Raw genomic sequence first — 27,941 nt, forward strand, 5'->3', positions numbered from 1 at the left:
ATAAAAGGAGACTAAGTCCTGCTCCTTCACCACTGATGCTGCCAATGGGAGCATATTATAAGTCAGAAAGAAGGACATGATCAATGCATGTGGAGATCAATGCATTTAAAGCAATGGCCTATTGCTTTCAGTGGTGGGACGGGCTCCTCCATAGAGAAGCATAGAGAAGTTTGCAATAGAGAATCTGTCCGCAGCCATTTCTCTATGGAGGAAGATGGGGCGACCCCTTCCAGACCCCATAAAACCGGACCCCCAGACCCAATCTTTACCAAACTTGGAGGTACAGGCAAGGAGAGTCCCTTCAAGCTGTCCTGAAAATTTGGGACCTCTACCTCCAAAAGTGCCCCCCAGGAGCTTTGCAAAGCCTGGGGAAAGCCAAACCCAGAAAAGCCGAATAAACACCCGGTTGTGTTTTTTTTTTTGGGGGGGGGGAGTTCAATTAGGCTTTAGCTTTCCCTCCAGGCATTCGGTAAACCCGAACCTGAAATTACTTTTTTTTCCGGTTCGGGTTTATCAATATGCACAGCTCTAATAGCCACAGAAGGCATTAAAGCTACAAGCACTGCTTATGTTATTTGGGAGGGGTGTTAACCCCAGTGCATTTTTTATTTTTATTGGTTGAGATGTAAATCGTAAAATTAATAACCTACAACTAAAAAGATAGGATTGTTTACTCCTAAACGCTTTTATGCACACACAAAAACAGCATTGAGTGATACCGCCGTAATTTATGTGCTCACTTTTTTGCATAGCTTACTTCCGAGTAAATAGGAATAGAATCAGAATAGAAAGTTCCGAAATCGGCCACCACTTTAGATCCCAACAATAGCCACCAAGTAGGTTGCTGCAATCAAACGCACCATCGCTTCCGACGTATACGCTTATGCGGAATTCCTATATGGCATCAACTAATCGGCTCGGAAAGCGACCTCTGTCCAATCAGAAAACGCTGCCGGACCTTCCCATTCTGAACCTCCATTCAGGGAGGCTCCGCACGAGGGAGCTAGAGAGGCAGGACCACCCCTCCTCACGCTCGCGCCTTCTACGGCCCTCACAGGCCGTGGCCCGGAAGTGTCGCTACCACACGATCACGTGACTGTGGAATTCCAAAACGGAAGTAGCTGCTCCGTGAGGGGGCCGTTTCCGGTCCTGTTACCGCTGCTGCTCGTCGGAGACGCCGCCGGTGGTGCTTAAGCCTGTCTCTGCGGGATGTAGCAACGAGGGCGGTCCGGTATGTTTTACAGCGAAATACCTCAACCGATCTCGTTTTTGCGGCGGCCTTCTGGCCTGCTCCGCCCCGCGGCTTTTGGGGGGGGGCGGGGGCTAGAGGGGGTGGGTTGCGGTTCCGGGGTTTCTTCAGGGGCCGCCACACGAGAAGGGACCGTCGGTGAGGGGATTTGATCTGTGCGGGAGGCCCCGCGTTGCTCGGCTCGGCCTTCGTGGCTGGCTGTAAACGGCAGGGGCGAATGCGCGTCGTCCTTTGACCAAGCGGTATCGCTCCCAGAACCTGCGGGCGGCCGGTATTATCCCTGTGCCGCTCACTTGGTGCCTGTCCCTAATCCTGGGGGTAAGGAGCTTATAGTAGCACAATTAGCTGCAACCGAAAGTATAAGCATGTTACGCTTCTGTTCTGCTTGGTGGGCTCCGTGGCCGTGCGCGCGCCTCCTTTGGCGCTGGCCGAAAGGGATCATTTGGGCTTCCTTCCCACTCCCCCATTGGCAACGCTGCTGTGGATATTCGCCTCTGCCTGTCTTCAGATCCACACGCCCCGTTTTAAGTTATCTTTTAATCCGATGGTTCATCAGCATGCCCGCCCGTCCTTTTAAGCGGGCTTGTTTAAAGTAATTGGTGGCTGGTGCTGTAAATGGGTGTGTGACCTCATTAGACGGGTGGCTGTTTGTGCATTTGCTGTGCCTGGCCCTCTCAATGGGAAGAAACGGTAGAGCAAAGTGTGTTTTTCCTGCTTCTGCATCTACAGAGGAAATGTGGCAATTTGGACATTTGGTTAACTGATGGGGAAGCTAGTTTCAGCAAGGGAAGCGTTTTGGTGTACAAACACTTTCGTGTGGTTGCTAACATTTGAGCTATACTTTTGGGTCCTATAATGCATCTCTTGCACTGCATGCTTCAATCTGCATAGCAAAATATGAGTGGGAAGCTGGGGGTTCTGATGTTTGTGGCTCAATGAAGAAGCTCTCAAATAAGGCTAGTTTGCAAGAAAGTTAGGCAGAATAAGTAGCACATAAGTGATTTAAATTTTCAATTCAAAGAAGCCACATACAGAGACACTGTTAAACTAGAACACCTTTTCTATTAAATGGCTATTTAAGGTGTTGTGAATGGCTGTAGGCCAATGTTACAGGAGGATAATTGATGGTATCTTTTATATTGCTTCTGAGGAGCATGTATTTAAGGCATATGAAATGAAATGTCTGAAGGAAGGAAAGTAGAATGCCATTGTTACCTAGATTATAGAAAATAGCAATAGAAAGAAAATTTAATCCTTATGGTTTTACTGCTATGTCTTTTACGCTTTATATGATTGCACTGTGTGGTTAAGGAGAGTGTGATTTCTGCTCCAGTTTTCATAAGAAGTTTTCTTTAAAGCTATTCTGGGAAACAAGAACCATCTATTAACTTGAGAATACAGTCTGGTAGCCTTTGTAAAATGACAGGCTAGATTTCAAGTGTCCTCAAAGTTTAATGTTTCTAGAATCTGTAATTTGAGATTGGTTTCAAGAGGCAATTAGAGTTATTTAGGGCCCAGGAATGTAAGGCTTTAGTGTTTTCCCTTCAGTTGGATTGCTGAGCTGTTCATGAAAGGAGAGTACAGAAACTGTTTGTGCTATAATGCAAGACCGGGGGGTGGTGGTGGTTACCGCATTATGTATTCCCAGCGATGTATTGTGTGTGTGTGTGTGTGTGTAAAGTGCTGTCAAGTCGCAGCTGACATATGGGGACCCCTTATGGTGTTTTCAAGGCAAGAGACTAACAGAGGGGGTTTGCCAGTGCCTTCCTCTGTATAGCAACCCTGGACTTCCTTGGTGGTCTCCCATCCAAATACTAACCAGGGCTGACCCTGCTTAGCTTCTGAGATCTGACGAGATCAGGCTAGCCTGGGCCATCCAGGTCAGGGTAGCGATGTATTAAGAGTTTGAAATTGTTATAAAAAATACTGTTCGCACTTTCTATGGGGGTTACTGCATTATATATTCCCACTGATGTATTAAGAGTTTGAAAACGTTATAAAAAATACTGTTCGCACTTTGTTTGGCCCCTTTAGCTGTGACGATGTCTTCCAACCATTTTTTAGCCGTAGTATCCAAAAACCCTTTTAAAGCGATGTTTTTTTATAACATTTTCAAACTCTTAATACATCGGTGGGAATACATAATGTGGTAACCCAAAGGGATCATCTCTCCCTGAAGATGCTTCTTTATATTAGCCCACGTGGTGGCTTTTCAGTGGTCTTTTAACTTTGCTTTGCTCAATAGCTCTAGCATAGGGATTTCATTGTACGTAGTTGGGAGATCTTTGTTTAGAATGTGTGCTTTACCATTGGAGAAGCTAAAAGAAACTAATTTTATGGTAGAGCTTTGTTCATTGGCAACAAAATAAGGGACATGAATTCACCTCTTTCCAAGAGGGCTTCTGATTCTTCAATATAACATCTGTATTTATTTTCTATATAGTTTAAAATGTTGCATTGTGACAGACAGAAAGCTTTAGATTGGAATACTGAACCTAGTATTTATCTTCAGGAAGTCTGAGTGTGTAGGGGGGTGCATCATAAAACTAAGACACCTCTTCCAGTTTGAGTATAGTACTAGCTTAAATTTAGTCAGTAATTTAAAAACCATCAGTTCTTACACTGTATTTTATTTTACCTAAGTAAAGGTAGACTGATTACAAAGACTACAAGTACTGCAGTGGATGCTGTAGTGCAGAGGTTCCCAAACTGCTCCAAGGAGCACTTGGTGCTCCATGAAGCATTTCCTAGTGCTCGGTGAAGAGATTGGAAAGAAAAATACTACTGTCATTCAGTTTAGTATGTAGGTGCTAGGTAAAACTTAGTGCTCTGTGACAAAATTCTCTCTTGAAAAGTGCTCCATGACTCGAATAGTTTGGGAACTTGTGCTCTAGTGGTTTTCAGTTGGATTCTGGTGACCTCTGTTGTTTTCTGGATGATTCTCATGGATTCCTTATGAGAAAATCTGTCTTGAAGGACTAGCTTCCCTGAATGATAACTTGGCTATCATCTTCCCTGCAATGGATAGCCACAGACATTTGTTGGGTGTATTGTAGTAGAATGCATTTTCAATTCATGCAGGGCAACAGTGAAACCCATCAGGTCTAGCCTGTGCTGTGTGTGAACTGCTTGCCTTGAAATACATCACAGAAAAGGGTCCTTGAAAGCAAATAGTTTGAAAACCGCTGTGGAAAATTGCTGTCTTGCAAGCATGTAGGTTCCATGCTGTGGGGGAGGTATGTGTTTGTGTGTATTCTGTTTGTTTGTTTTCAGAAAAATGAAATTTTGGGAAAACTTGAAATATATGCAATATTTTTAAAATCTATATTTACTAGTTTAGCATAAAATGTAACTGATTTTTTAATATAAAAAATTGTACTGTTATATTTATGACATTTAAAAGTATGCATGCTTTTTGTCAGCAACGTTGCCAGTTCTCGAGAGAGTTGCAAACTGTTGCACCCTTACGTTAGCACGTGTATCTTAGTTTTTGCCATTGGATCTGTAAGAAAACAAAAGGTGAAAACAGCACAAATATTGCAATAAACAAAATAAAGTGTAGGGTTTGGACAGAATACAACAAAAGTCCAGTGGCACCCTAAAGATTAACATTTGAGTAAGTAACAGTCTCATATACTCACAGTAGGGCTAGCAGTATATTTGGGTACTGAGTAAACATTAAAGGTTTTTAATGTTATAATATTTAAGAGGGTATCACAGAGTATATCAGTTATGGATAAAAATAGGCACATTTAAACAATAAATATATTCTTGAAAATGTTGGATATGTCTACTGTATGAACTAGAGCAGTAGAAAAGAGCAAGAGTCCAGTAGTATCTAACAAAATTGCTGGCAGGGTATGATCTTTTGTGAGTCACAGCTGACTTCTTCAGATACAGCTAGAACTGTATGAACTTATTCTCTAATTCAGTAGATTGTCTTACATTCTGCATATGTTCATATTGTACACTGAGTAAACCTTTTTTATCTGAAGCATTTCACTCATTCTAAAAGAGAGCAGTATAAGGCAGCTTCATATGTTCAGCAGACAATGGTCTGACTGGATAGATATCCATCCCTCTCATCAGTCCTGAATATGGCCTAACAAAGGAGCCTCCTTCATATGGATGTTGTAGGTGTTCAAGACAGTGGGCTGGGGGCAGGAGGGGCAGCTCTAACACCAGACTGGAAACCACCTCTGCTGGATTACACAGGCCTTTGTTGGTGAACTAGGAGGACAGGACAGCAGGAGGATGCCTAATCTGTCCCTGGAACCCAGCACAAGTCAAGTCTGGCAATAGTTCATAGCAGGAATCTGTAGGAGGAGTCATGGAGAACTATGTCTTAACTTAGTGTTTCCCAGCCTTTTTGGCATGGTAATGACCCACAAGTCCAAATTTACTTTGTATGTTGACCCATCCAGGGCTTATCCAAGGAGTTTTTGGCACCCTAGGTGTATTATGATTTTGTCACCCATCTATTCCAACATTCCATTTTCTGTAGTGCCCAACCTGATGTTTTTGAGAACCCAACAAACATCATAGAAAGGGCACAGCTGCCCGTACTGTGAACCCCAAGCAAGAGGCATTCTGCAGTGTACTACCTTTACATATGGTAGTTACATTGCATATGGAGACATTTGACAACTCTGTCATTCTCCATTACTCCATCTAATCCCCTCTAAGAGTCTAAGAAACTAGTAACCATCAGGGTTGATTCTTTATGTGCAGTGAAGAAAAAATACTAATGTACAATATGGAAGTTACTGTTTCCAGGGTCAGGTCCTGTAGGTCAAAGCCTTGCTTCAAAGTGAACTTGTGTGTATATATGTGTGTGTGTGTATATATATATATAAATATACACTTTCCTATCATTTGTAGTCTGATGTAATTGTTTGCTTTTTGAGATGGCAAAATTGAATGCATTTGTCACACATGACAGCGTATATTCTTTTAAAAGGGCCTAGTTTCCAACTTCCAGTACAGTGTGAGAGGCTTAGTATGGTACAATCTGAGAAAGATGTGTAGTTTCCATCAAAACTTAGGGGCTACCGCACTTTGTATTCCCTGCGATGTATTAAGAGTTTGAAAATGTAAAAAACATCACTTTAAAAGGGTTTTTGGATACCACGGCTTATGAATGGTTGGAAGATGTCTTCACAGCTAAAGGGGCCAAACAAAGTGCGAACAGTATTTTTTATAACGTTTTCAAACTCTTAATACATCGCTGGGAATACAAGTGCGGTAACAGCCTTCTTTTACCTTTGGGTAAGAACCTCCATGCATGGGAGGGTAGATGCTATTCAACAGTTGTTCTGCACACATCTTTTTTTCCCCCTCTGGCTTTTCCATGGCTGAACAGCTCCCACCTCCTCTCTAGTCTTCTTTCCCCTTCTTCCAGCTGCTATCATAAGGTTACTAGTTACCAAACAGCTTCCCCGCCCCCTCTTTATTGTCACAAAGAAGGAGGGGGAGGCGGGAATGTGAGAAGCTGACAAGGAAGGAAAGAGGAGGATGCAAAGGAGCTGCCATTAGGGAGAGCTGGCCTGCGACCCACTTCTGGGGCCTGACCTACAGGTTGCAAAACACTGGCTTAACACACACCCCAATCCTCCGGTCCAGGGAACTGATAAAAGACTGCAAACTCAGTGGCCAGACCCCATTGCTTGGCAAGATGGGTAGTGGAAGAATTACTCTGTTTCTTTAAGTAAAGGCGGGGGTGAGCAGAGGGAATCTAAGCTGCTCTCTGGTGAATTGCCAAATCTGGAGGAGGGGCTGCCAGTGAAGGCAGAGCCCCTCCTGAAATGAAAAGGTGGTGAGGTTTCAAGGTGACAGGTAAAAAGGGGGAATCCCAGAAATTCCACCATATCAAGGTCCTCAACCTGTTGGTACTTGACTGCTTGTTGCCTTTCCAGCTGCAAGGGACCAAGAGGCTGGGATAGAAACTGCCTGTGCAGGAGTTTTGGGATGCAAGAACGGGTTTCAAATTCACATTAAGGAATTTTAGTAATTGTAATAGCAAACACGTGATCTACGTCATCAGGTGCCCATGTGGGCTTCCCTACGTGGGTAAGACGAAAATAGCAATAAAACTTAGGATACAAGAACATAGGTCCCGCATCCGGAACCATAATTTGGAGGCTCCTTTAACTGCCCATTACTTAGAAAAGAAACACCAAGACTTCGAAATGCAGTTTTTCATTGTGTGGCAGTACAAAGGGAAATCTTTCTCCATTAGTAATATTGATCGTATCATGTCTCAGCAAGAGTCCCGTTTTATATTTATGTTTAATTATTTGATACCAAACGGACTCAATACATATATGGATCTTTCTAGTTACCTTTAAAACATGTAGGGTGCTCCAACTCACATATATTGGGTAGTCGAATGATTGGTAGCTGAATGTAGAAACAATACGGTAATTTTGAGTTTGCTTGCTCCAGCAGCCTTTTTAATGGCGCGTTGAACCAGTGCATTTAGACGTCTTATTCAGCCGTCCATGCATACAGAGAAGGTACACTCCTTTGTCTTATGAATGGTATGTAATTTTCAATGCTGGTCAGACTATTGTATTAATTTTGGCATTTCATAATGAATGGTGTGCTATTTAGTTTTATTTTTTCACAGAACCTTGCACGGAAGGACTAGAAGCTTGAGAAAGTCTTACATGAAATGGAACTATACCGGAATTCCATTGCACAGTGTCTTGATTCCGTTGCTTGATTGTTGCACTTTATATGTATGGACTTGAGATGGTTTGAGCGTTCACGCCTATATTTATTACTTTGTAACGCCTAGTGCGCCATTATATCGGGTCAAAAATAGACCAGTTTGTAAAATTCTTGTTTTCTCAACTGCGGTTGTGTTTGTGAGATTCCGATATATTTTTCTAAACAGCAATATTATATTATAGTAGCCTTATTTTGGGTTGACTTTGCTTGTGCTTTGGCTTTGAAATCTGGAGGAGGGGCTGCCAGTGAAGGCAGAGCCCCTCCTGAAATAAAAAGGTGGTGAGGTTTCAAGGTGACAGGTAAAAAGGGGGAATCCCAGAAATTCCACCATATCAAGGTCTTCAACCTGTTGGACTTGACTGCTCGTTGCCTTTCCAGCTGCAAGTGACCAAGAGGCTGGGGCGTCATGTGTGTGGGAATCTGAACCCTCTGGAGTTTAATTGTTTCATTACAGCACCATTGGAAGCTGCATGAGTCGAATTCACCATCATGTCCTGAGGAATTTTTCTCTTAAAAACATTTTAATTTTTTGCTGTTGTAACATACAGCCTGATGAAGAGTTCTGGTGAACTCAAAAGCTTGTACACCATTATGTGTCATTTGGTTGGTCCTAATAAGGTATTATATGGACTTTGTTCTGTGTTTTGGGATGTTACTTGAGACAGACATAGTACCATCCAGCTATATTTCACTTGTGTAAGCCAGGTAAATAATAATCCATATTGGGCTCTGTGCAACCTGTGTGCACACAGATGCACAGTGGAGAAGTCTGATAACTGAACAAGCTTTTTTGGGGAATGCACAAACTTTTTGCAGTGCACTATTTTAAAGAAAAGTGGTTCTGATTAAGTAAGGGTGCACTTAATTCTGTTACATTCATAGTGGACATGGTTGCTCATTGAGGTTGTCCTACAAGTCTTGTACCTATGGCATTTGCTGTAGGGAACTTCTTTTCTAAGATGACACTAGACTCTTACAGTAAAAAGCAGCAGAAGCAAAATTAGGTTGGGAACATTTTCCATAAGCATTCAGTAGGTTTTGGAAGAAGCAGTAGTTCTTCCTTGTATTACAGAGATGACAGCTGCATGGGAAGATGTGTTAAGGAAGTATTCGTGGATAGTTGCATCTGAGCCATAGCCAAACATAGATGGGACAACTTTAAGCTTTTTGTTAGAAGATTTCTGAACTGTGGAATTCCTACTTCTAGGCTTTACAGAGCTGGAATGGCAAACTGGGTGGAAGTGTGAGCTGGTATCCTGCAAAGTGCATCATTTTCTCCTAACAATTTACAGGTAACCAATTATTTTCCTAGTTCCCATTATGTTTTGATTTGTTCTCATTTGTTCTTAGACTCTGTGTTCAAACCGTGGTCCTCTCAACTTCGTAGCATGAATATGTTTTTGTTGTTCTTCCCCTTTAGGCTAGTGTGGCTAAATAAGTTCTTTGAAGCTGATGAGCAGGACTGGTGTTATAAATCAGTTGTTTTGCTTCTGAACCTTGCCAGTGACTTTTAGACCTGAGGGCAATTATCTCTTGGTCTGTATTTACAGTGCATAACTCATTAATCACAATGGATCTCAACTGGGGTAATTCTGCATAGATTGTATTGCAAATCTGTTGAGAGCTAGGCTGCATATTTTAGTTGCAAAATATGCAGACCTCAACAATTTTATATTTTAAAATCTCAGAATTTTGAAGTCTGCTTTAGCTTAAGGTCCAGCAATCAATTAAAGTTAACAGTTCTTTTAATATGCACATATCCTATTCAGTGCATGGTTTCCCCCGTAATCTGATTTCTGTTGCCTCCTGCAGTTCTAGCCTGTTACAGCTTTGAGGAAAACGCTCACTCTGCTGAACATAGAGGGTGATGGTACTATTACTGATATTCCTTTCTGGCTACCATTCCATGGCACATGTCATTCTGACCTTCTGGAGCAGCTTTTTGAGGGACTACAGCCCAGGGAATGCTGCCTTTCACCCACCCGTGGATGAGCAGAACAGTTTTCATTCATGCAGACAGGAAGTTGGATATACAGCCTTTGTTGCTGTGGACTTTATATTTGAACAACTGGCTTCTGCTGATTAACACCCCCCCCCCGATACAGAACATATGTTTTTGCCCTCTGTCCACTTCTGTATGAGTCATTTGGACGAATGAAATTCATGACTAAATTAGCTTTATTGTATAGATTTTAGCGGGGCGTTGAATCAGTTTATTTGGATTTCAAAGAAGCTTGTATTTGAACCTCTTGCTCTGTGAAGAATCATTTGTGTATTTGTAGGTGCCCTGAATCAAGTAGGACTGTCTGCCAACCTCTTGTGCTTTGAAAGGGAGTCCTTGGGAGTGCTGTTCTGATGTTTAGTTGATTGGCTATATTCATCAAATACAAATCTTCTGATTAAAAATGTTCCCTTGATTATCTGGGCAAATATGTCAATTCCTTTACTAGGATGGCTTTTGCTGTGACGCATGGATGCAGCGTCTGTTGGATGCAGCATCTGTAAACAAAGTAATAGTTTTTTCTTTAACCCTATTTTCTTCTTTTGTAGATATCCCACTAGACCTAATTGAAACATACAGTTTAATTTCTTAAGATTTCTTTAATCAGGTAAATGGAAAAGAATATTTGGAAGATTCTTAGGCTTACTAGGAAGGAACAACTAAAATGTATCTTGGTTGTAAACATCTTTAGAAACAGACTGGCCTGCAAAGTAACATTTTCTTCTTCCTAGTGAGAATTCATAAGGGTGCTGGAGAAGTCTGGTGTTCTACTTTTGCAGAAGTCTGGTGTCTGTGTGCTGACCAGATGTCGTCCCGTAAAGGATCGGTAACCAGCCAAGGAAATGGACCTTCAAATAATGTCAGAGACAGGGAAGATGTGGAACTGGCTGAACTTGGACCCCTGTTAGAGGAGAAAGGAGACCAGGTGGCAACTACTTCATCCTGTGTAAGTAGTTTTCTGTCAGGAAAGTGTATTAAACCATTCATGTAGAGGTCTGCTGATTAAAAATCACTTTGCTGTATCTCACTTAAGTAATACGAACTTGGCAGGATTCATTGAAGCACAGTTCCTGCAGGAAATACTCATTTTTCAGTAGGAAAAAAGAAATAAGAGATGGGTAGGTGAGCCCTGTGGCGCAGAGTGGTGAACTGCAGTACTGCAGTCAAAGCTCGGCTCACGACCTCGGCTCACGTTCCTAGTAGTTGAGAACTAGTTTGTTTTCTTCCTTGTACTGAAAGTTTAGAGCTTTGAATTGAGAAACACAAAGTTCGATCCCAACAGAAGTTGGTTTCAGGTAGCCGGCTCAAGGTTGACTCAGCCTTCCATCCTTCCGAGGTCGGTAAAATGAGTACCCAGCTTGCTGGGGGTAAAGGGAAATGACGGGGGAAGGCACTGGCAAACCACCCCGTAAAACAAAAGTCTGCCTAGAAAACGTCAGGATGTGACGTCCCCCCATGGGTCAGGAATGACCCAGTGCTTGCATAGGGGACCTTTACCTTACCTTAGGTGAGCCCTCCTGTTTGTGGAGAACTGTACTTGAATATGTGATGGTGGGGGGGGCACTTCTGGTGAAATGCCATTTTTCTTAAAGAGGTTTCCAGAACTCAGGCTAACTGTAAAAGTTCTAACTTGTAAAAGTTCCTTATAGAGTAGCCATAAATAGACTGAAGAATCTTGTTAGCAGCTTTGTAGCTGTAATCTCTGCCAGGAGAAAGAGCTTGTTTGATTTTTAGGTTTTGATTTTTAGGTTTCTTCATCTTGCAGTGCTTCTCCACATTGCTAGACCATATACATCAATGCATTTATTAATCACATTTGAATGTGATTATGGGGGTGTTTATGGGGGTGTTTCCATTTTATTCTTGCAATAACCTTGAAAGGTAGCTTAGGTTAAAAGACAGCACTTGACTCAGACCTTAATGGATGAGTGGGGCTTTGAACCCAAGTCTTCCTGATCCATGCCATATACTTCAGACTGCCTCCTGGACGTAAACACCTAGAGCTAAACTGAATTTCTGTCTCTTGTATGCATTGTAATAGACTTCTGTGCTTCATTGTTGCACATGGAGTGTACTATGTTCATACTGGAGTATTTTGAAGCAATGTGCATAATTGGCAACAGGAAAGCCTTATAATGCCATTTTTTGGGTCACTTAACCTGCTCTATAAAGTAACTTGTAGAAATGCTTATTAAAACAATACACTTCAATATATGTTTTTTCCTAGTAGTTGAGAACTAGTTTGTTTTCTTCCTTGTACTGAAAGTTTAGAGCTTTGAATTGAGAAACACAAAGTCTACACTGTTAAGAAAGCAAATAGATGATGAAAAGGAGGCCTGTCCTTTCTTTTGGCTGCCTCCTGATTTGTTTTCTGGGTTCCAGGGTGGGAAATCGAGTTGCCAATTTGGGCGTCCTCTTAGTTCTAAGAAGGAAAAGCCTTTGCTTTAATCCTTGCTCTGAATTCCAGCAAATCAGGGATTACTGCTGTGTTGGCATTTGACAGTAATGCCGCATGTGTGGGCAGCCACTGAGGGAGTTTCCTTTCCTGCTGGGCCTCTCAGCAGCTTTTGATAATGGTAAACTGTTATTATTTTGGATTGCTTATAACAACTTAGGGAGGTCTCTCCGTTGGCTTTTTTTTTTTAATGGTACAGGTATTCATTCATTATTGTAAATGCAAAGTTCTCTTGGGGATGCTGTATCTGCTCCTTAGGTCTTCGTCTGTGCTCTCCTGCAATGCTCAGTGTCGCTACCAGTGCTGTATGAAATTTATATAAAGCTGCTGAGTGAGAACATCTCTAGCTTTGGGATAGATTTTCTTCTGTGTTTCATTAAGCAGCCAGGAGTTGCTCTGTGGCCTGAACCAGAATCTCTGTTTTCCTTTATGGAGACAAATAGGCAGAGTGGAGAAAACTATTTGCTCACCTGCCAGAGAGGGGCAAGATAGACGGCTATTTGGATATCCTGAGCTGGGCTGCAAAGGTTTTGGGGCATGCTCTTTAATTTGGTTGGAGAAAAGATACGCTTGGAGGTCCACTCCCAGTTTCATGATAGGTTGAAGTGAACACACACCCCCTCCTGCTGGGACAGGAACAGTTAAAAGATCTGGACACCCTGTCAGAAGTGCACAAGCCAAGGTCTGGGGAACAGGGAGAGATGGATTGAAGTCTGTCTTACATAAGGAGCAATGGATTGAAGTCTGTCTTGACCATCCTATATTTTTCAAAGTTACACTGGGTTTGAATCCATTCCAGGCAAGGGAATGCCAAGGTAACACCAGTGATTGTACAACTTAGTTAGCCTCATATGTTTTGTGTTATTTTCTTAGTTCTGTAATACCCAGTAGAGTGTTGATACGGTTTTCTAATGTCCTCGTATTCTAGTGACTTTATTTTAATAAATAAAGATCTTTTCCTTTTAAAAATTTCAGACTGAGGTCAAAAAATCTCAACCAGGAGGCACCTGACTGCTCATTCCATGCATAAAACAGAAATTCCTGACTGGACTGCAGACAGTTAACTGACCAGGGAGGAGGGTGTGTGTGAAGCAGGGTGGATAAAAATCAATGATTTAATTTTTGTAATCAGATTTTTTAAAATTTGAATTAGATTTTTCTTCAAAAAACATTTTATTTTAAAAAATTCATCTAAAGATAGTTTTTTATTTAAGCTACATTATAGTCCAAAGGTTATTTATCATGAAATAAGGATTAGTTTTTAATCATGTAGCATGAGGCTGTTATATTCATTTAAATTTTTTAGTAAATGAATTCCATTAATCCTTTCAAAATGTCATGCTCTTTCAGAGGTTTCTGTATTTAGGGCAATTTTTCTATCTAGAAGATATTATTTTATTTTTTAATTTATTCAGTTTGTAACCTGCTCTATTTCATGGCCAGGGCCGGGCTCTGAACGGCTAACAATTGTTAAATAATCCAACACATAAAATTCAGCAGGACTATACACTAAAATCAATAAAAATTATAAACAGTTATAAACAGTGAGCCATTAAAACCTAATTATACTAATTGGCGCTATTAATAGAATATTAGGCCGTAGAGCAGGGATGGGGAACCTTTTTTCCGCCAAGGGCCATTTGGATATTTATAACATCATTCGCGGGCCATAAAAAATTATCAACTTAAAAATTGGCCGACCAAGCCCCAAGCAGGCAGCTGCCCCAGATGACACACACACACACTGCGCAGGCAGGCAAGCATCCAACCAGTGGCATACTCGCCCACCTGGTGGCACAGGATGGTCTCTTGCACCAGCCGGGCATAGCTGTCCACCCACACACTGGAGTTGCTCCTGCTCCTCATGGTCAGGGCCGGATTCTGCAGCTGGCTCCTGCTACCTCCGCCTGCAGGGGTGAAATGAGGACACACTGGCTAAGAACTCACCCCCACACACACACATTCTGGCCCTGCCCCCTTTAACGCTTCCATTGTCGCCATGTCCACCCCCAGCCCTCTTGTAGTACAGAGGGGTTTCTCCACGGCCCGGGTGGGAAAGGGTTAATAGTTTCTTGGGCAGTCCTAGCAGTTCCATAGCTAACGACTCTTCTGCAAGGGGGGGGGGAGGTTCCTTTTCTTGGCAAAACAAACTCATATCTGCCTTGAATAGAAGCTATTCCTGTCCACAGGAGCGGGAGGATCACCAGTCTTAGATCCTTCTGAGCTAGAGAACTGCCAGGACCCACGAAGGGCCAGACCAAATGATTTCGTGGGCCTTAAACGGCCCCCGGCCTGATGTTCCCCACCCCTGCCATAGAGAGTCCGGGGGGGGGGGGCAATCAGGACCCCCACCATAGTCAATAAGATGGAAACATAGATAAAAGGTGGGGGGAGAAAGGGAGGCCAGCCATGATATAAACCATTGCTGCTCTCATCGCAGATGCTTGGTTTTGCAGTTCTCTAAACTGTGAATTTGTGTCTCTAGAGATATCAGGCCTTTTCTTCACAGTAAAAATGTTATAGAATAAACTTGCAGAGTTAAGGAAAAGACCTTAATCATATTGTTCCTTTGCAAATCATTGTCCACAGAATCAACCCCTTAAGTGCAAAGTTTCAAGAAGTTCAATGAATAGGCGATCGTTTGAAGTGGAATAGATCTGCACAAGGAGCTAAATGTGAGGAGGGAGGGGTAAGCCGTAAAAATGAAAGGGAATCCTTTGAGCAGAATACTCCACAAGTCTTCGGATCTTTGTGTGTATAGCCTGAGGGTTATCATATTATTTTCTTCCTGAAGGAGAAAATCTATAATGGCAGCAGGCCGTAAACAGAGTGTAGAAAACCAGGATTTAAATCTAGTCTTACTGACTAGTGATTTAAATAGGTTTGATTTAAATCAATTTGATTTAAATTAAATCCACCCTGGTGTGAAACAAATATTCACACACACATGCACCTAAGACCCTATCTGACCCCAGCCACAGGTAAAAAAAATAAATAGCAGAGCTTGGGTGGTGGTGGCAGCTGAAGAAAGGCAAGAGGGGCTGGGGGAGGAGGAGAAAGCCCTCCCTAATGCACGCGGACTCCCCTATGCCTCTTGGCCAATGACTGCAGGAAGGAAGGGGTGAATGAGAACTCTTTTACACCAGTCACCACAAAAGTATCATCACTGTTGTATCTGTGCAAAGTTGTTAAGTGGAGCTTTTCAGAGTTGTAAAGGGCCTGTTCCATCTGAGCCCTCAGTGTTGATAACTTGATCCACTGTTATTCATTTGCAGGACATTTTGCAAATAAGATCTCTTGCCTTGCTTGATCCTTGCCCCCCTTGTTTCACCTCTGCTTGCAGTGGGAAGGGTGGGTCCTGGAACTAGCTAACCCTTCTTTGAGGTAAGGGGGTTGTCCTGTGCTTGTGAGATCTCTTCTGGAAAAGCCTTCCTTGGGTGCTAATGATCTTAGTTGGCTTTTTTTTTAAACAAGATGCTCAGGTGGGCGAGAGCTGTGCAACTCTATATTTACCTGGATGAGCAGGATTATCTAGACGTGTTTCAGTCTGACTTCCAAACTGGAATTGCCTGTCTTGTCCTGACTGACCTCCACCAGGAGAGAAATGAGGACTGCAACCCTGCTGATTCTCTCATGCCTCTTGATTTCTTTCAGTACTTAGAATAATTTTGGACTGATCATAATGGGTACTGGGGTACTGCATTCTGGAGTTCTCTTCCTGCCTAGCAAATCTGTCTCAGAATGTGTGGTACTGGGAGGCAGCTGCTTGACTCCTGCCAGTCTTGCTGTGGAGGGTCCTTTATTTAACGTTTACTTGAAACTACTGAAAGAGATTGTCGGAGGTTTAATGTGTTACCAGTATGCTGATGAAACCTGAGTGGATTTTTCCTTTTCAGTTATTTATCCCACCTTCACTCTAAAGAGCTCAGAGTGTTGTACATTCTACCTGACTCCATTTTATCCTCACAAGAAACCTGTGAAGTAGGTTAGGCAGAGGGAGGGTGACTGGCTCAGCGGTCTCCCAGCACGTTTCATGGCAGAGTTGGGATTTGAATCTGGACCTTCCAGATCCTAGGCTGACATGCTGACCATCACACCACACTGGTGCTTGTCTGCAAGTGGCAGTGGGCTGAGTGAGGACAAATAAGCTGGATTCCGTGCAGATAATACTAAAATGCTGTCGATCAACAGTGTAGATAACCGAGGACTGAGATGTTGGTCTTCTTCAATTGAGGTTGATTTCCCTTTGATAAAGTAGGTTTGCATCTTGAGGATTTTCGGCCTTTTGCAGATGGAGGTACAGGTCTTGCTTGTGGCTTGTAGCTCTTCAACCATCTGATGGGCCATCTGAGTTTGTTCCTGGAGGCACAAGATCTGGTTGTGTTCAATATATCAATGTGTTCATGTTTTGATCGTATCTAGATTAAGTTACTTCAGTGCTTTGTACATGGGACTACATTGGAAGACTGTTCAGTAACCTCAGTTGGTCTTGAATGCAGCAGCTAAGATGGTGATTGAAAGAAGTTACTGGAAGTACATCTTACCAGCACTAAACAATGTTTCTTGCTGATGTTCCTTTAAGTTGTAACATCCTTGTCCTATAACTGCCCTGCCATACCTCCAGCTTACAAAAGTATATGATCTGAACCAGATACTAATAGTTACTGGGGTAAACAGTGAGATACAAGCTTAAATGTCCAATGTTCTAAGGTTAGTAGGATAATGAGCCATTTGCAAAGATCAGATAGGCATAAAATAGGGGGGAAAGTCACCCGGATGGATGTGTGGATGCCACCTATTGTGACTCACAGGTCCCTTGCCCCCAAGTATTCAGCCACAGTATATTTGCACTAATTGTGCTGCATGATCACTGACAAAGAAGGTTTCCACACTTTTTTCTTTACAAATAAAAACAAACTTCCTTAGGTTCCCTAATAAGATCATAAATTCAGATTTCATTTTAAACCTGGTTATTTTAAACCTTTTAAAAAGTTTCAGCTATAGTATGTTATTTTTAATAATTTCTTAAAATCCCATGTATACCCTGCTCTTCTTCCAGTGATCTCAGAGCAACTTGCATATGATTCCCAGGGTGTCTACCACCTGGCAGTTGACATTTTATCCCATTAAGTAAGGAGGGCAGGGTATCTCGCATGCTCACTGGCTGTTAAGATTCACAGCAGAGTTACGCCCCACCTTCTGGAATAAGGTGACCAGAGGAGGGGGCCACTTCCGTCGTGGTGCTCTATTTGTGATATCCCTTTTCCCCTCATATATATCTAGTTGAGTTTTGATTGCAGGTGGAAACAGTTCTGTTTTGCCAGGCTTTTGGTGTGTGTGAGGTTTTTTCCCCCTTGCACTCTTGATTGGTTATTCTGTATTGTGGTGATGTTGCTGAATTTGCTCTGTTGATTTTGGTGACTATTGATGGCATTGTAATAGTTTTATTGGAAGCTTCAATTTGGTTGGGAGATGGCCCAGAAATATCATTAAAAGTATTAAATGCCACCATCTGTGCCATATCCCAGTCTGAGCCTGTCTGCCCTCTCTCCTAGGATAGTCCTTATTCTTGTTCTGAGCTGTCTCTTCACAAACACACTTGATTGAATAATACATTACAGATTAAGGCTGTTCAACGTAAAATGGAAGCATGTTGCTTTGCAGAGTTCCCCGCTCCTTCAGAATGTTCTCCTATATTCAGGCTTAATTGGTCTCTCTTCCTAGGCTCAAGACCAGCCATGTCCAGCAACCCAAGAGGAGGAGGAGGAGGAGGTGCGGGTGCTGACTCTCCCTTTGCAAGCACATCATGCTATGGAAAAAATGGAGGAATTTGTATACAAGGTAAGACTGGCTCACGGCCTTCACTGGTTTAGGTGGTCTGAGCTACTATTCTTCAATGTTCCAAGCTAGCAGAGTTTCTGGCATATTGTATTGTGCCTTTCTCCTTGTTCTCTATTCCCGTCACCTCCTTCCAAACAAATAATATTCTGCACCTATATAGTATGGGCAATGATACCCATTCTCGTGCTTCATAAAAACTTGGACCAGCCAAGCTGTTACTTGGGAGTAAAATTACTTGCTACTGGAGTTCCTGCAGACAATCCTTTGGGTAGTGGATTGGAAGGTTTGGAGGTTTGCAAATTTGAATGAAGTGGTTGTTATCTTCCCCTGAAGAACCATTCAGTCTGCTGTGGCCAGGTGTGCCTTGGAGGCTTCTGATTCACTTTCCTACTCAGTAAAATAGTGTTGCTATGTAGCTGTGGGTGGAAAGTTCTAGTGCACCAACTATTGGTGCCATCAATCCCAGCGTGAATGCTCCCTAAGTATTTGCCTGTGGGTAAGGGGCAAGCACTTAACCGTATTTCACAGGAGAGGACAGTAACAGTTCTGGGGGTCTTCTAGGTATAATACCAGTTGACTGCTCTAGTCCCAAAGGAATATCAAAAATATCTGCTTGTGTGATTTGGTGTGTTGTAGGTCTGGGAGGGTCGCTGGAGAGTTATTCCCTATGACGTGCTGCCTGACTGGCTGAAAGATAACGACTACCTGTTGCATGGGCATCGCCCCCCCATGCCATCTTTCAGAGCGTGCTTCAAGAGCATCTTCCGTATACACACTGAGACAGGCAACATCTGGACGCACTTATTAGGTAATTTCTATATTAATGTTAGAAATCATTTTATTTTACAACTGTTTTCCCCCCCTTCCTCTGGAGAAACAAGCTATGATGTTAGGAGGTGGGCTGGAGGGTTTTGTGCCGTTTGTTCTTCTCTTAAGCAGGCTATCCCGTTTCCAAACAGCAATGAAGGGAATTGAGTGCTAGGATCTTTTGCACAATAACCTTTGATATTAGCCTTATTCCTTATCTCATGACCTAGACTCCACTATTGGGAGTAGTAATTCCATTGTACTCTAGATTTTAGGCTGACTTGAGCATGCTGAAGTTCAGAACAAGTAGTGAATGTTGCTTGCTCTTTTTCGTGTAGGTACTGGTGGCTCAGGTTCCAAGATATTTATCAAATGCTTAGTCATACATTCTCAGGGACAGGAGAACCACTTGCTAAAGAGCAACACCTAGTTACTTCTGTCCTTCCAAAGTGAAGTATAAGAGGATAAAGTGTTTTTTTAAAAAGTGAATGCATTTGTCTACACCTCTGCTTCCAGTAACAATAAGTCAGATTCTAGCAGGTAGACTGAAAACTCTGTCCAGCTCGTTTCTCAGGAGACTATTATGCTTTCAGTAGATCTTGTTTGTCCTTTAACAGTCTGGATTTAGAACAAACGTTGACAAGGATCAGAGCCACAAGAAGGTAATCTCGCTAAAACCTGCAGGCTGCTTCAGTTAATCTACAATAAAATCAGTGGGTCAGATTTAGCATCTCTGGTAATCACCTGGACAGGAAAGGAGTCAAGCATGAAGGATTACTTGCTGTTCTTATGTCTGCAAGGCACTTGGGGCTGCATCCCAGGAGTACTGGCCTATACTGTAATACAGCCTATTAGGAAATAGGAGTCTTGTCCCAACATCTTTCTTGAAGGGTCACAGTTGCAATGGAAATTTAGATTGCATATTATAACACTAAACTGGAAGGGCTAGGGGGTGCCTGAAGAAAGAAGAGTCTGCTGGCGTGGGAGCAATTGCCAAAGTTGTTGTACTGGATAGTGCTAAACACTGGTCTTCCCTTTTGATTAGCAGTAATCACCAGGATGATTGGCATAATCCTTTTGGTATGTAGCTGTTAAGTGTGATAAACTGAAGTACATGATATTCCAAGCTTAGAAGTCTCCTAAATGTTGGCCTATTTAATGCTCTTTCATTTCACTGTGTAAAGCAAGTTCAAAACTGAGTTAGATCTGGTGCTCATTTTCTACTGTATGACAATCTTTCCCCCTCCCACGCCATGTTCCAGCAGTGTTCCTCTAGGTCCCTTGAACCCTGGAGGACAGCATTTCAGGGGCCACAGTGTGCTGTTCTTATAAAGAGGGGAGTTGGGAAAGCCTCAATTTGTCTGGAGCTCTGCTTCCTATCTTTGCATCTGACCCTTTGCCCGCCATTAAATAACCTTGGCCATTTATGCATGGGAGGTTTTGCTTTGGATTTGCTGCTCTCTAAATGCACATTTTCCCCATCTAAATTCTCAAAACTCAGCAATAAGCCCCCATGCAGAATTTGGAGAATTCGGATGGGGAATTCGGATGGGGAAAATGTGCATCTAGAGAGCGGCAAATCCAAAGCAAAACCTTCCATGCATAAATGGCCTTAGTTTGAGAAGCTGACTGCTAATGTATTTAAAATATTTCTGTGCTTTTGACCCAGCTTAGGTTCCCCAAGGCGGCAAACATTAAAAACATTTAAAATACATACATATATGTATGTGTATTTGTATAAATATTTAAAAACAATTAAAACACATACAAACGCACAGAGAGGATGCCTGGTAAAAGTTAGTGACAGAAGACATGCTAGAGGGAGAGTTCAGGCTTGGGTTCTGCAACTTAAATCCCGCTGGCTTAGAAGACAAAATGTGCAAACCACCATGGTGCTGCTTTCCATCTTGACGTTTCAACCACAGGGTTTTTTTCAGGTTCCTCAAGGACACAGGTACATTCATTCAAAGCTGACTAATTATTTCTCCTGCTCTGAAATGTGGACAGCTGTGATTATTTCCAGGAGAATTTTGCTTTGCTGCCAAAATGGTCATCCTGTCTTGACACCATAAAATGTAAAGGCTGAGTGTTTAATGTCAAAAGTACCTATTCTGCCTGGAGGTAAAGAATGGTAACCTTTTCTATAGGCCGCTTAAAATATTTTGAAAGAGGAATAGCTACTAGGCATCAGGTATAATGGAGCAAGGTTCAAGGGCATGGTTAGGGCGAGTCCTGCAATTGAACCTTGAAAAGTACCTAAGCATCGCTAGGCACAGTTTGCGTCATAGCAGACTTAACGGCTTTGCTAAAAAACTCTCCCTGCCTTGAAGCAGTAGAAACACAGGATTTGAATGGCCACAAGCTCTTTCTTATACAGAATGCTGGTTTTGTATGGAATGCTCCATAAGGCATCCTAATTGGACTTCATATAATTTAAAATGTAATGGCCCTCAAGCCTTGTTCGTTTTAATTAGACACATTTCTGTCCCATTAAGCTCATGGCAGTTCCTGTTCAAAAAAGAAAACCAGAGTTCTCCACAGTAAAAATACACTAAAATTCAACAAATAATGAGGCAGTTTGGTATCCATCCATCCATGGTACGGCTTTATTAGCCATAGCCTTAAGCCTAAAAATAACAAAGAAGCAACTTCACCGTCATTCTTGACTGCCCATAGCCAAATAATAGCAGACTCATTGTTGTTGGTAATCTCTAGATCAAAGTGCAAATCTGAACAGGTGGGAGTTGCATTAGAGTAGCGTTGCAAGTATCTTTTTGCCAGTTGGAAGCTGCTAGCTGTACAGAAGAAGTAGGTTCAAATTCTGATTTACAAATTTGGTAGATGAATGTACATAGTGACTGTTCCATTTGGTGAACAGAGGCTGTTTACTTCAACAGATGAGTTTGGTTTGTAAAAAAAAATTGACTAAGAACTTGTGCTTCTTCTCTACAGTGGTAAATTGATGTCACTCTTAAGCTTCTGCATTACACGCAAACCATTTTATCTACAATTATTCATCACCCATCTTTCAGGGTGCAAGCAGGGGTGGGGAAAAACAGTAATCACAAGGAAATGGGATCACAGCAAATAACTCAGCCTGGAACATCTAAGGCATAAGCTTCTCATTCCTGTGACAGATTTGGCTGATTTGACTCTGCTGTGTCCCAAATACAGGTTTTGTGTTGTTTCTTGGCCTGGGAATTTTGACCATGCTTAGGCCAAATATGTACTTCATGGCCCCTCTTCAGGAAAAGGTGGTGTTTGGAATGTTCTTTCTTGGAGCAGTGCTGTGTCTCAGCTTTTCCTGGCTTTTTCATACAGTCTACTGTCATTCAGAGAAGGTGTCTCGGACATTTTCCAAGTAAGTCAGTTGGAATAATAAAGATTTGACATGATGTAACTTTTGTTCGAACAGGCTGTTTTCTTAGGTAACCTTTTATTAATTAAAATGCTAAGTCCTTTATGTTATGTGATGTGAAGAATTATCAGTGTGTAGTGTGCCAGTGTGGTGTAGCTGTTAAGAGCGGAGGGCTCTAATCTGGAGGACCAGGTTTGATTCTCCACTCCTCCACATGAAGCCTGCTGAGTGACCTTGGGTAAGTCACAGTTCTCTCTGAAATCTCTCAGCCCCACCTACCTCACAAAGTACCTGTTGTGGGGAGGGGAAGGGAAGATGATTGTCAGCTGCTTTGAGACTCCTTAAAGGTAGAGAAAAGCGGGGTATAAAAACCAGCTTTTCTTCTTCATATAAGCTGGAGTTGTTGTCTAGGTATGATTCTTTAAGTACACTGAAGCCCTGTCAAAGCTATTGGGCAGAATATTGTCGAAGGCTTTCACAGTCAGAGTTCATTGGTTCTTGTAGGTTATCCGGGCTGTGTGACCGTGGTCTTGGTATTTTCTTTCCTGACGTTTCGCCAGCAGCTGTGGCAGGCATCTTCAGAGGAGTAACACTGAGATACACTGTCCTTCAGCGTTACTCCTCTGAAGATGCCTGCCACAGCTGCTGGCGAAACGTCAGGAAAGAAAATACCAAGACCACGGTCACACAGCCCGGATAACCTACAAGAACTATTGGACAGAGCTTAATAAAAGTAGCTGGTTTTAGCCACGATGCTTTGCAGATGTCTTCAGGCTATGATTTGCTACTATCTTAGTTCAGAAACTGGTGTGGCTGGAGAGCCTGGTGCTTCCTGATTTTGTGGCCCTGGGAGTCACTGAAATCATTCCCTGTTTGAGTCCTGTCATGTTCTTCCTGATTGGCTGGTCCAGAGCAAACCAACCCAAAGTGATGGGCTGCCCAAACTGTGACCAGAAGGTGCAGTAGGATAAACTGGAGCAAAGTTAATAGGACACTAACCTGTTAACACCTTGGAGACCCATAGAAGTTGGAAAATAAAAGGAAATTCCTCAGGTTAATGGCAAGTGAAGGAGAGAGGCTTTGGGGGGGCCTAGCTTCAAAATGAAATTTTGAACCAAATTGACCACACTCACAATGGTAAATGAAGCCACAAAGACTAAAACAAAATTTTCTGTAGCTAAAGTTATGACGTGGTTGGGGCAGATGTCGCATAAAGCCACTCAGTTTCTCGTGCTGCCATGGGGAGGTATTTTCAGAGGCAGCTGGGTACTCTTATTGTCGATGTGTTTTTTGTATGGTGTCTGCTTGCTTTATCTTATGTAGGCCCCCATGAATATTTTTTTCGTAGATGGGTGGCATAAACCGGACCAAATGAATAAAAATATGCCTTGATGTTTCTTTTTAAGCAAATGTTATTAATCACTAGTTCCAGAATTTGTAAGACAGCCTCTAAGTCTTTTGGTTTTATTCCCCCCCCCAGGTTGGATTACTCTGGAATAGCTCTGCTAATCATGGGGAGTTTTGTTCCATGGCTGTACTATTCTTTCTACTGCTCTCCGCAGCCTCGACTTATCTACCTCTCCATTGTGTGTGTGCTGGGTATCTCAGCAATCATTGTTGCACAGTGGGACAGATTTGCAACACCTAAGCACAGGCAAACAAGAGCAGGTAGGATTGGTTTCGGCTGAAGTAAACTGAAGTCCTCAGGATTTATAACTCAGCAAATTTCAGATAAATTGTGGAGGTTTAATTTTTTTTTTTAATGCTCCAACGTTGGTGATGCTTTGGGCTACTTGGAGTGAAAGCTCTTGGGCAGCATGTTCACACTTTAGTAAAAGGGATTGTTGAAAGTGTGTAAAATCCCCCCTCCCCCCGAAGGGGAATGGAAGTGTAGAGATGAGCAGGCTGGATGCCCAAGCAGAAGTGACAGGCAATTTGGGAAAATAGGCCAAGATTGAATTAAGTTGTTTGCATCTTGTCGAGTCTTGCATGTTAATATCTGGAGTGAAGTGAGCATGAACTGTAATTTTGGTTCCAAAGTCACCATTATTCCTCAAAGGGGCCCCCAGCCCACAATGGCCAATCATTAGATCTCCTGAAACCACACACACACGGTGTAGGAGGTAGAACTTGAATCTGGAAATGCTGACAGCAGCTTTCCTAGGACCCTGTTCTCTCTCCAGAATATCCCCAAGACTATTTCCAGGGTTTCTTTCCATTTTAAAAAAGCAACATATTCTGGCCAGCTGGGGAGGGGTCAGGTTATGTAGTTCAGCACTTTAAGATGCTGACAGATCTTGCTGTTCCTGTTGCAGGAGTGTTCCTGGGACTGGGGCTGAGTGGTGTGGTCCCCACCATGCATTTCACCATAGCAGAAGGCTTTGTAAAAGCCACCACTGTGGGCCAGATGGGCTGGTTTTTCCTTATGGCCGTGATGTACATAACAGGAGCTGGGCTGTACGCTGCCCGAATTCCAGAGCGCTTCTTTCCTGGCAAGTTTGACATCTGGGTAAGTGTGAACTTTGCTAGGGACTGTTGACTGCTGTGGCTGTTCTGACAGTGCTTGAGCAATATCCAGTGAATCACTAGGTTGTAGTTCTGTGTGGCAACACCAGCCATCCAAGAGTGTTGGCAGCTGCAGATTTCAGTATTTTGGCTGGTGAAGTGACTCTGCTGTTAAGGATGCCTTTTTACATTTGTTTTACTGGCTACAGAGTTCATTATTTTGAGTGACTACAGAGTGCCAATTTTGCATATCCTGCAACATGGGATGCAGATACATGTGTGCGTTCCACAACATTTTTATTAGGATCCTATATTGGCTTCCCACAACATACTTTTCTGCTCTGCGCGCAGTAAAGCGCCTGGCTAAATGGCTGTTCTGTTCACATTGACCACAGCTAGTGTAAGCTTGTGTGGTAGGTCCAGAGACTGTTTCCATTGTGGCAATGGAAATGGCCACCCCTTTATCCTTCTGTATTAAGTGTAGTATATAAAGGTATACACAAAAGAGGTTTCGCTTTTGGATAGGAAGTTAGAACCAGCTGGTTAGTCCCAGAGAAACTTCTCTTGGTGAATTCCCTTGTGATAATGTAGAAGATGCCTTAGCAACTGTTTAAAAATGTTATATGATTTCAACTTGGACTCTCGAAAGAGGACATTACATTTTGGCGAGGCTATCCTTGCTAGAATGATTGCAAATGTGGTTGTCTAGTCGTTAATGCTCCTTTTGCCTCTCCACAGTTCCAGTCCCACCAGATCTTTCATGTGCTGGTGGTGGCTGCAGCCTTTGTCCATTTCTACGGGGTCTCCAATTTGCAGGAATTCCGTTACGGACTTGAAGGAGGATGTACTGACGACTCTCTTCTCTGAGAACTTTAGAGGACTTTGGTACAAGCTTCCCAAGTGCTTTTAAAATTACTTCTTTGCTAAAATCAAAAGAAGACTGAACATTTTTTTAAAAACAAACAAACAAATTGGCAGTGTTGGCAGTGGCCATTCCTGGCTTTCCTTTTCTCAGGAAGATGGGGGTGGGAAGGTTTGCCAACAGTGTCCACTGGGTGGAAGTGCCTCCAGCAGCAAGCCCCTTCTTGACAAGTGAGTTGACCGCTCACAGGAATTACACTGGTGGTTTTCTGGACACTAGAGAAATTCTAGCACCTGGCAAAAAAGGAAAGGGGTTTGTTACCTGCTCTTTGATGCTGCACACATACCCCATGCTTGAAGAAACTCTAAATGTTTGTGACCCATCAGACACCCATTTCTCCTTTGGATCTGTAAGAGACGAGTTGCGTTTGTGTGGCAAGGGCGCTGGCAGCTCATAGCGGGAGAGCTCAGAGGAGGATGCATAGGGCCGTTTAACTAGAGATTTGTCCTCTTTCTTGACAAAGTAATGTATGCCTGAAAAGAGAGTATTTAATATTTAATAAGCTTTAAAAAATAAGTTGCTATCCCTCCAGCCTATTGTTACTGGAGAGCTATTCATGGTATTACAAGTGGGGTGTTTAGAGGATTGTGGAGCTGTTGTTGCTTTTATGCCACGGTGACTGAAATAAAAGGTCTGTAGCTTTTAATACTGGGCAGTTCAAGGGTTCAGCTCAAATGCCTGCAGATAATTTTTCTCCCCTGGAGGGACTTGAATGGGTTTTCTTTCCTTGAGCCCCAGAAAGCATCCTGCAGGGCCTGCACGCTTGGCACTTGGGAATGTCTTTTACGCTTCTGTATTGTTGGCCCTGTGATCATCTGGACTGAAGTGTGTTGTGAGTGTCCCTGTTCTCTTCAGCCATCCAGCCTAGTGATATCCCCCTACCCACCCACCCACTAACAACACACAAAAAGCAGCCTCTCCTGCATGGCATTCCGACCTGTGTTTGAAGCTCCTGAGTTTAAGAAGCATTTTGTGCTTTCAGATGGAGATTTTGTGCTTTCAGATGGAGTGGCTTCTGGAAGATAAGAGGGAAAGTAGGAGAAATGAAAATCCAGCTGCACGGATCGAGTTGCTTGCACCACTATCAGCGTTCTGCCCATGTTGGGAAGCATAAGGGTGGGTGTCTTCCCTTGCCTTGATGGCTTGTGGCAGATCTGCAATGGTATGCCCTTCTTCTCTCTACCTCCTAACCTTAACTAGACTAATCCTGGCAGGATAGCCTTCTGTACTTGTGTGCCTGGGTTATGCTTTGTTTAAGAATTTTCAAAAGGGTGGATTTGTTTTGGTATTTTAGAAACGTTGCGCTTAAGCTTCTCCAGCCCCCTTTAACGAAATTGCCTGTCTGCTGTGGAGTAGCCTCTCGTTGCTGGAAGTTAAAAAAGTGGGCTGTTAATCCACTTCCCCATTAGGATTTCTTTATTAACGTGTACAGCCTAATGGGGAGAGGGGTTCTTTTCTCTTTGCCAGCAGAAGTGGTAAGCTGGACCTTTCTTCCAGCTGATGGCCTTTGGGGAAACCACCTCCTCTTTATAAGGGGCCCCTTTCACCTCCTTAACCCATTGAAGCCTGCCTTTCTCCTTTGTGCTTGTTCTTAGACTGCAGGCAAGAGTAGATGCGGCTAGTTAGATGACCTTGCCTCTGTTTTTGTGCTAGTGGCAGTTGGAGGCACATTTGGTGGGCAGGATGGAAGCTGGCCCTGCTGGTGTCCTCTGTCAATGTCCAGTTTCTTGTTACATGAACTACTGAGAGGTTCGTATCATATTTTACAAGGGAGTTCATATATTCTTGGCTTTGTAGCCTTACATTAAATCGAGTGCTCCCTGCTCAAACCAGGTGTAAAATATGGTTGCAGTTAATACTAACACATGTACTGTAAGCTGCCAAGCCTGAACATGCTGAACATCCATTCCAGTTCTATTTCAGCCTCACCTTGAGTTTGTTGTGGGGAGGGAGCAGAGATTAAGCTATGTTTGAGCCTAGATGAAGTTGGCCTAAACCACCTCCAAGGATTTAATGTTCTGTTGGGAGCTGGTTGTGCACCCCAACCTAGCCCCCAAAAAGTAGGATCTG

The 27,941-nt window shown here is 42.8% G+C and overlaps 1 protein-coding gene across 1 annotated transcript; it reads left to right on the plus strand.

The window, feature by feature from the left end:
- The first annotated feature begins 1,163 nt into the window (after positions 1-1,163).
- ADIPOR1 (adiponectin receptor 1) lies at positions 1,164-26,574 on the plus strand. The gene is made up of 9 exons (XM_056845170.1): positions 1,164-1,231; positions 9,189-9,273; positions 10,715-10,929; positions 18,163-18,279; positions 18,916-19,087; positions 22,261-22,447; positions 23,925-24,112; positions 24,760-24,953; positions 25,688-26,574. The coding sequence occupies exons 3-9, from the start codon at positions 10,789-10,791 to the stop codon at positions 25,814-25,816; spliced, it is 1,128 nt and encodes a 375-aa protein (XP_056701148.1). The 5' UTR covers positions 1,164-1,231; positions 9,189-9,273; positions 10,715-10,788; the 3' UTR covers positions 25,817-26,574.
- The last annotated feature ends 1,367 nt before the right edge of the window (positions 26,575-27,941 follow it).

The sequence above is a fragment of the Euleptes europaea genome, chromosome 2 (assembly GCF_029931775.1).
Source record: "Euleptes europaea isolate rEulEur1 chromosome 2, rEulEur1.hap1, whole genome shotgun sequence".
NCBI lineage: Eukaryota > Metazoa > Chordata > Lepidosauria > Squamata > Sphaerodactylidae > Euleptes > Euleptes europaea.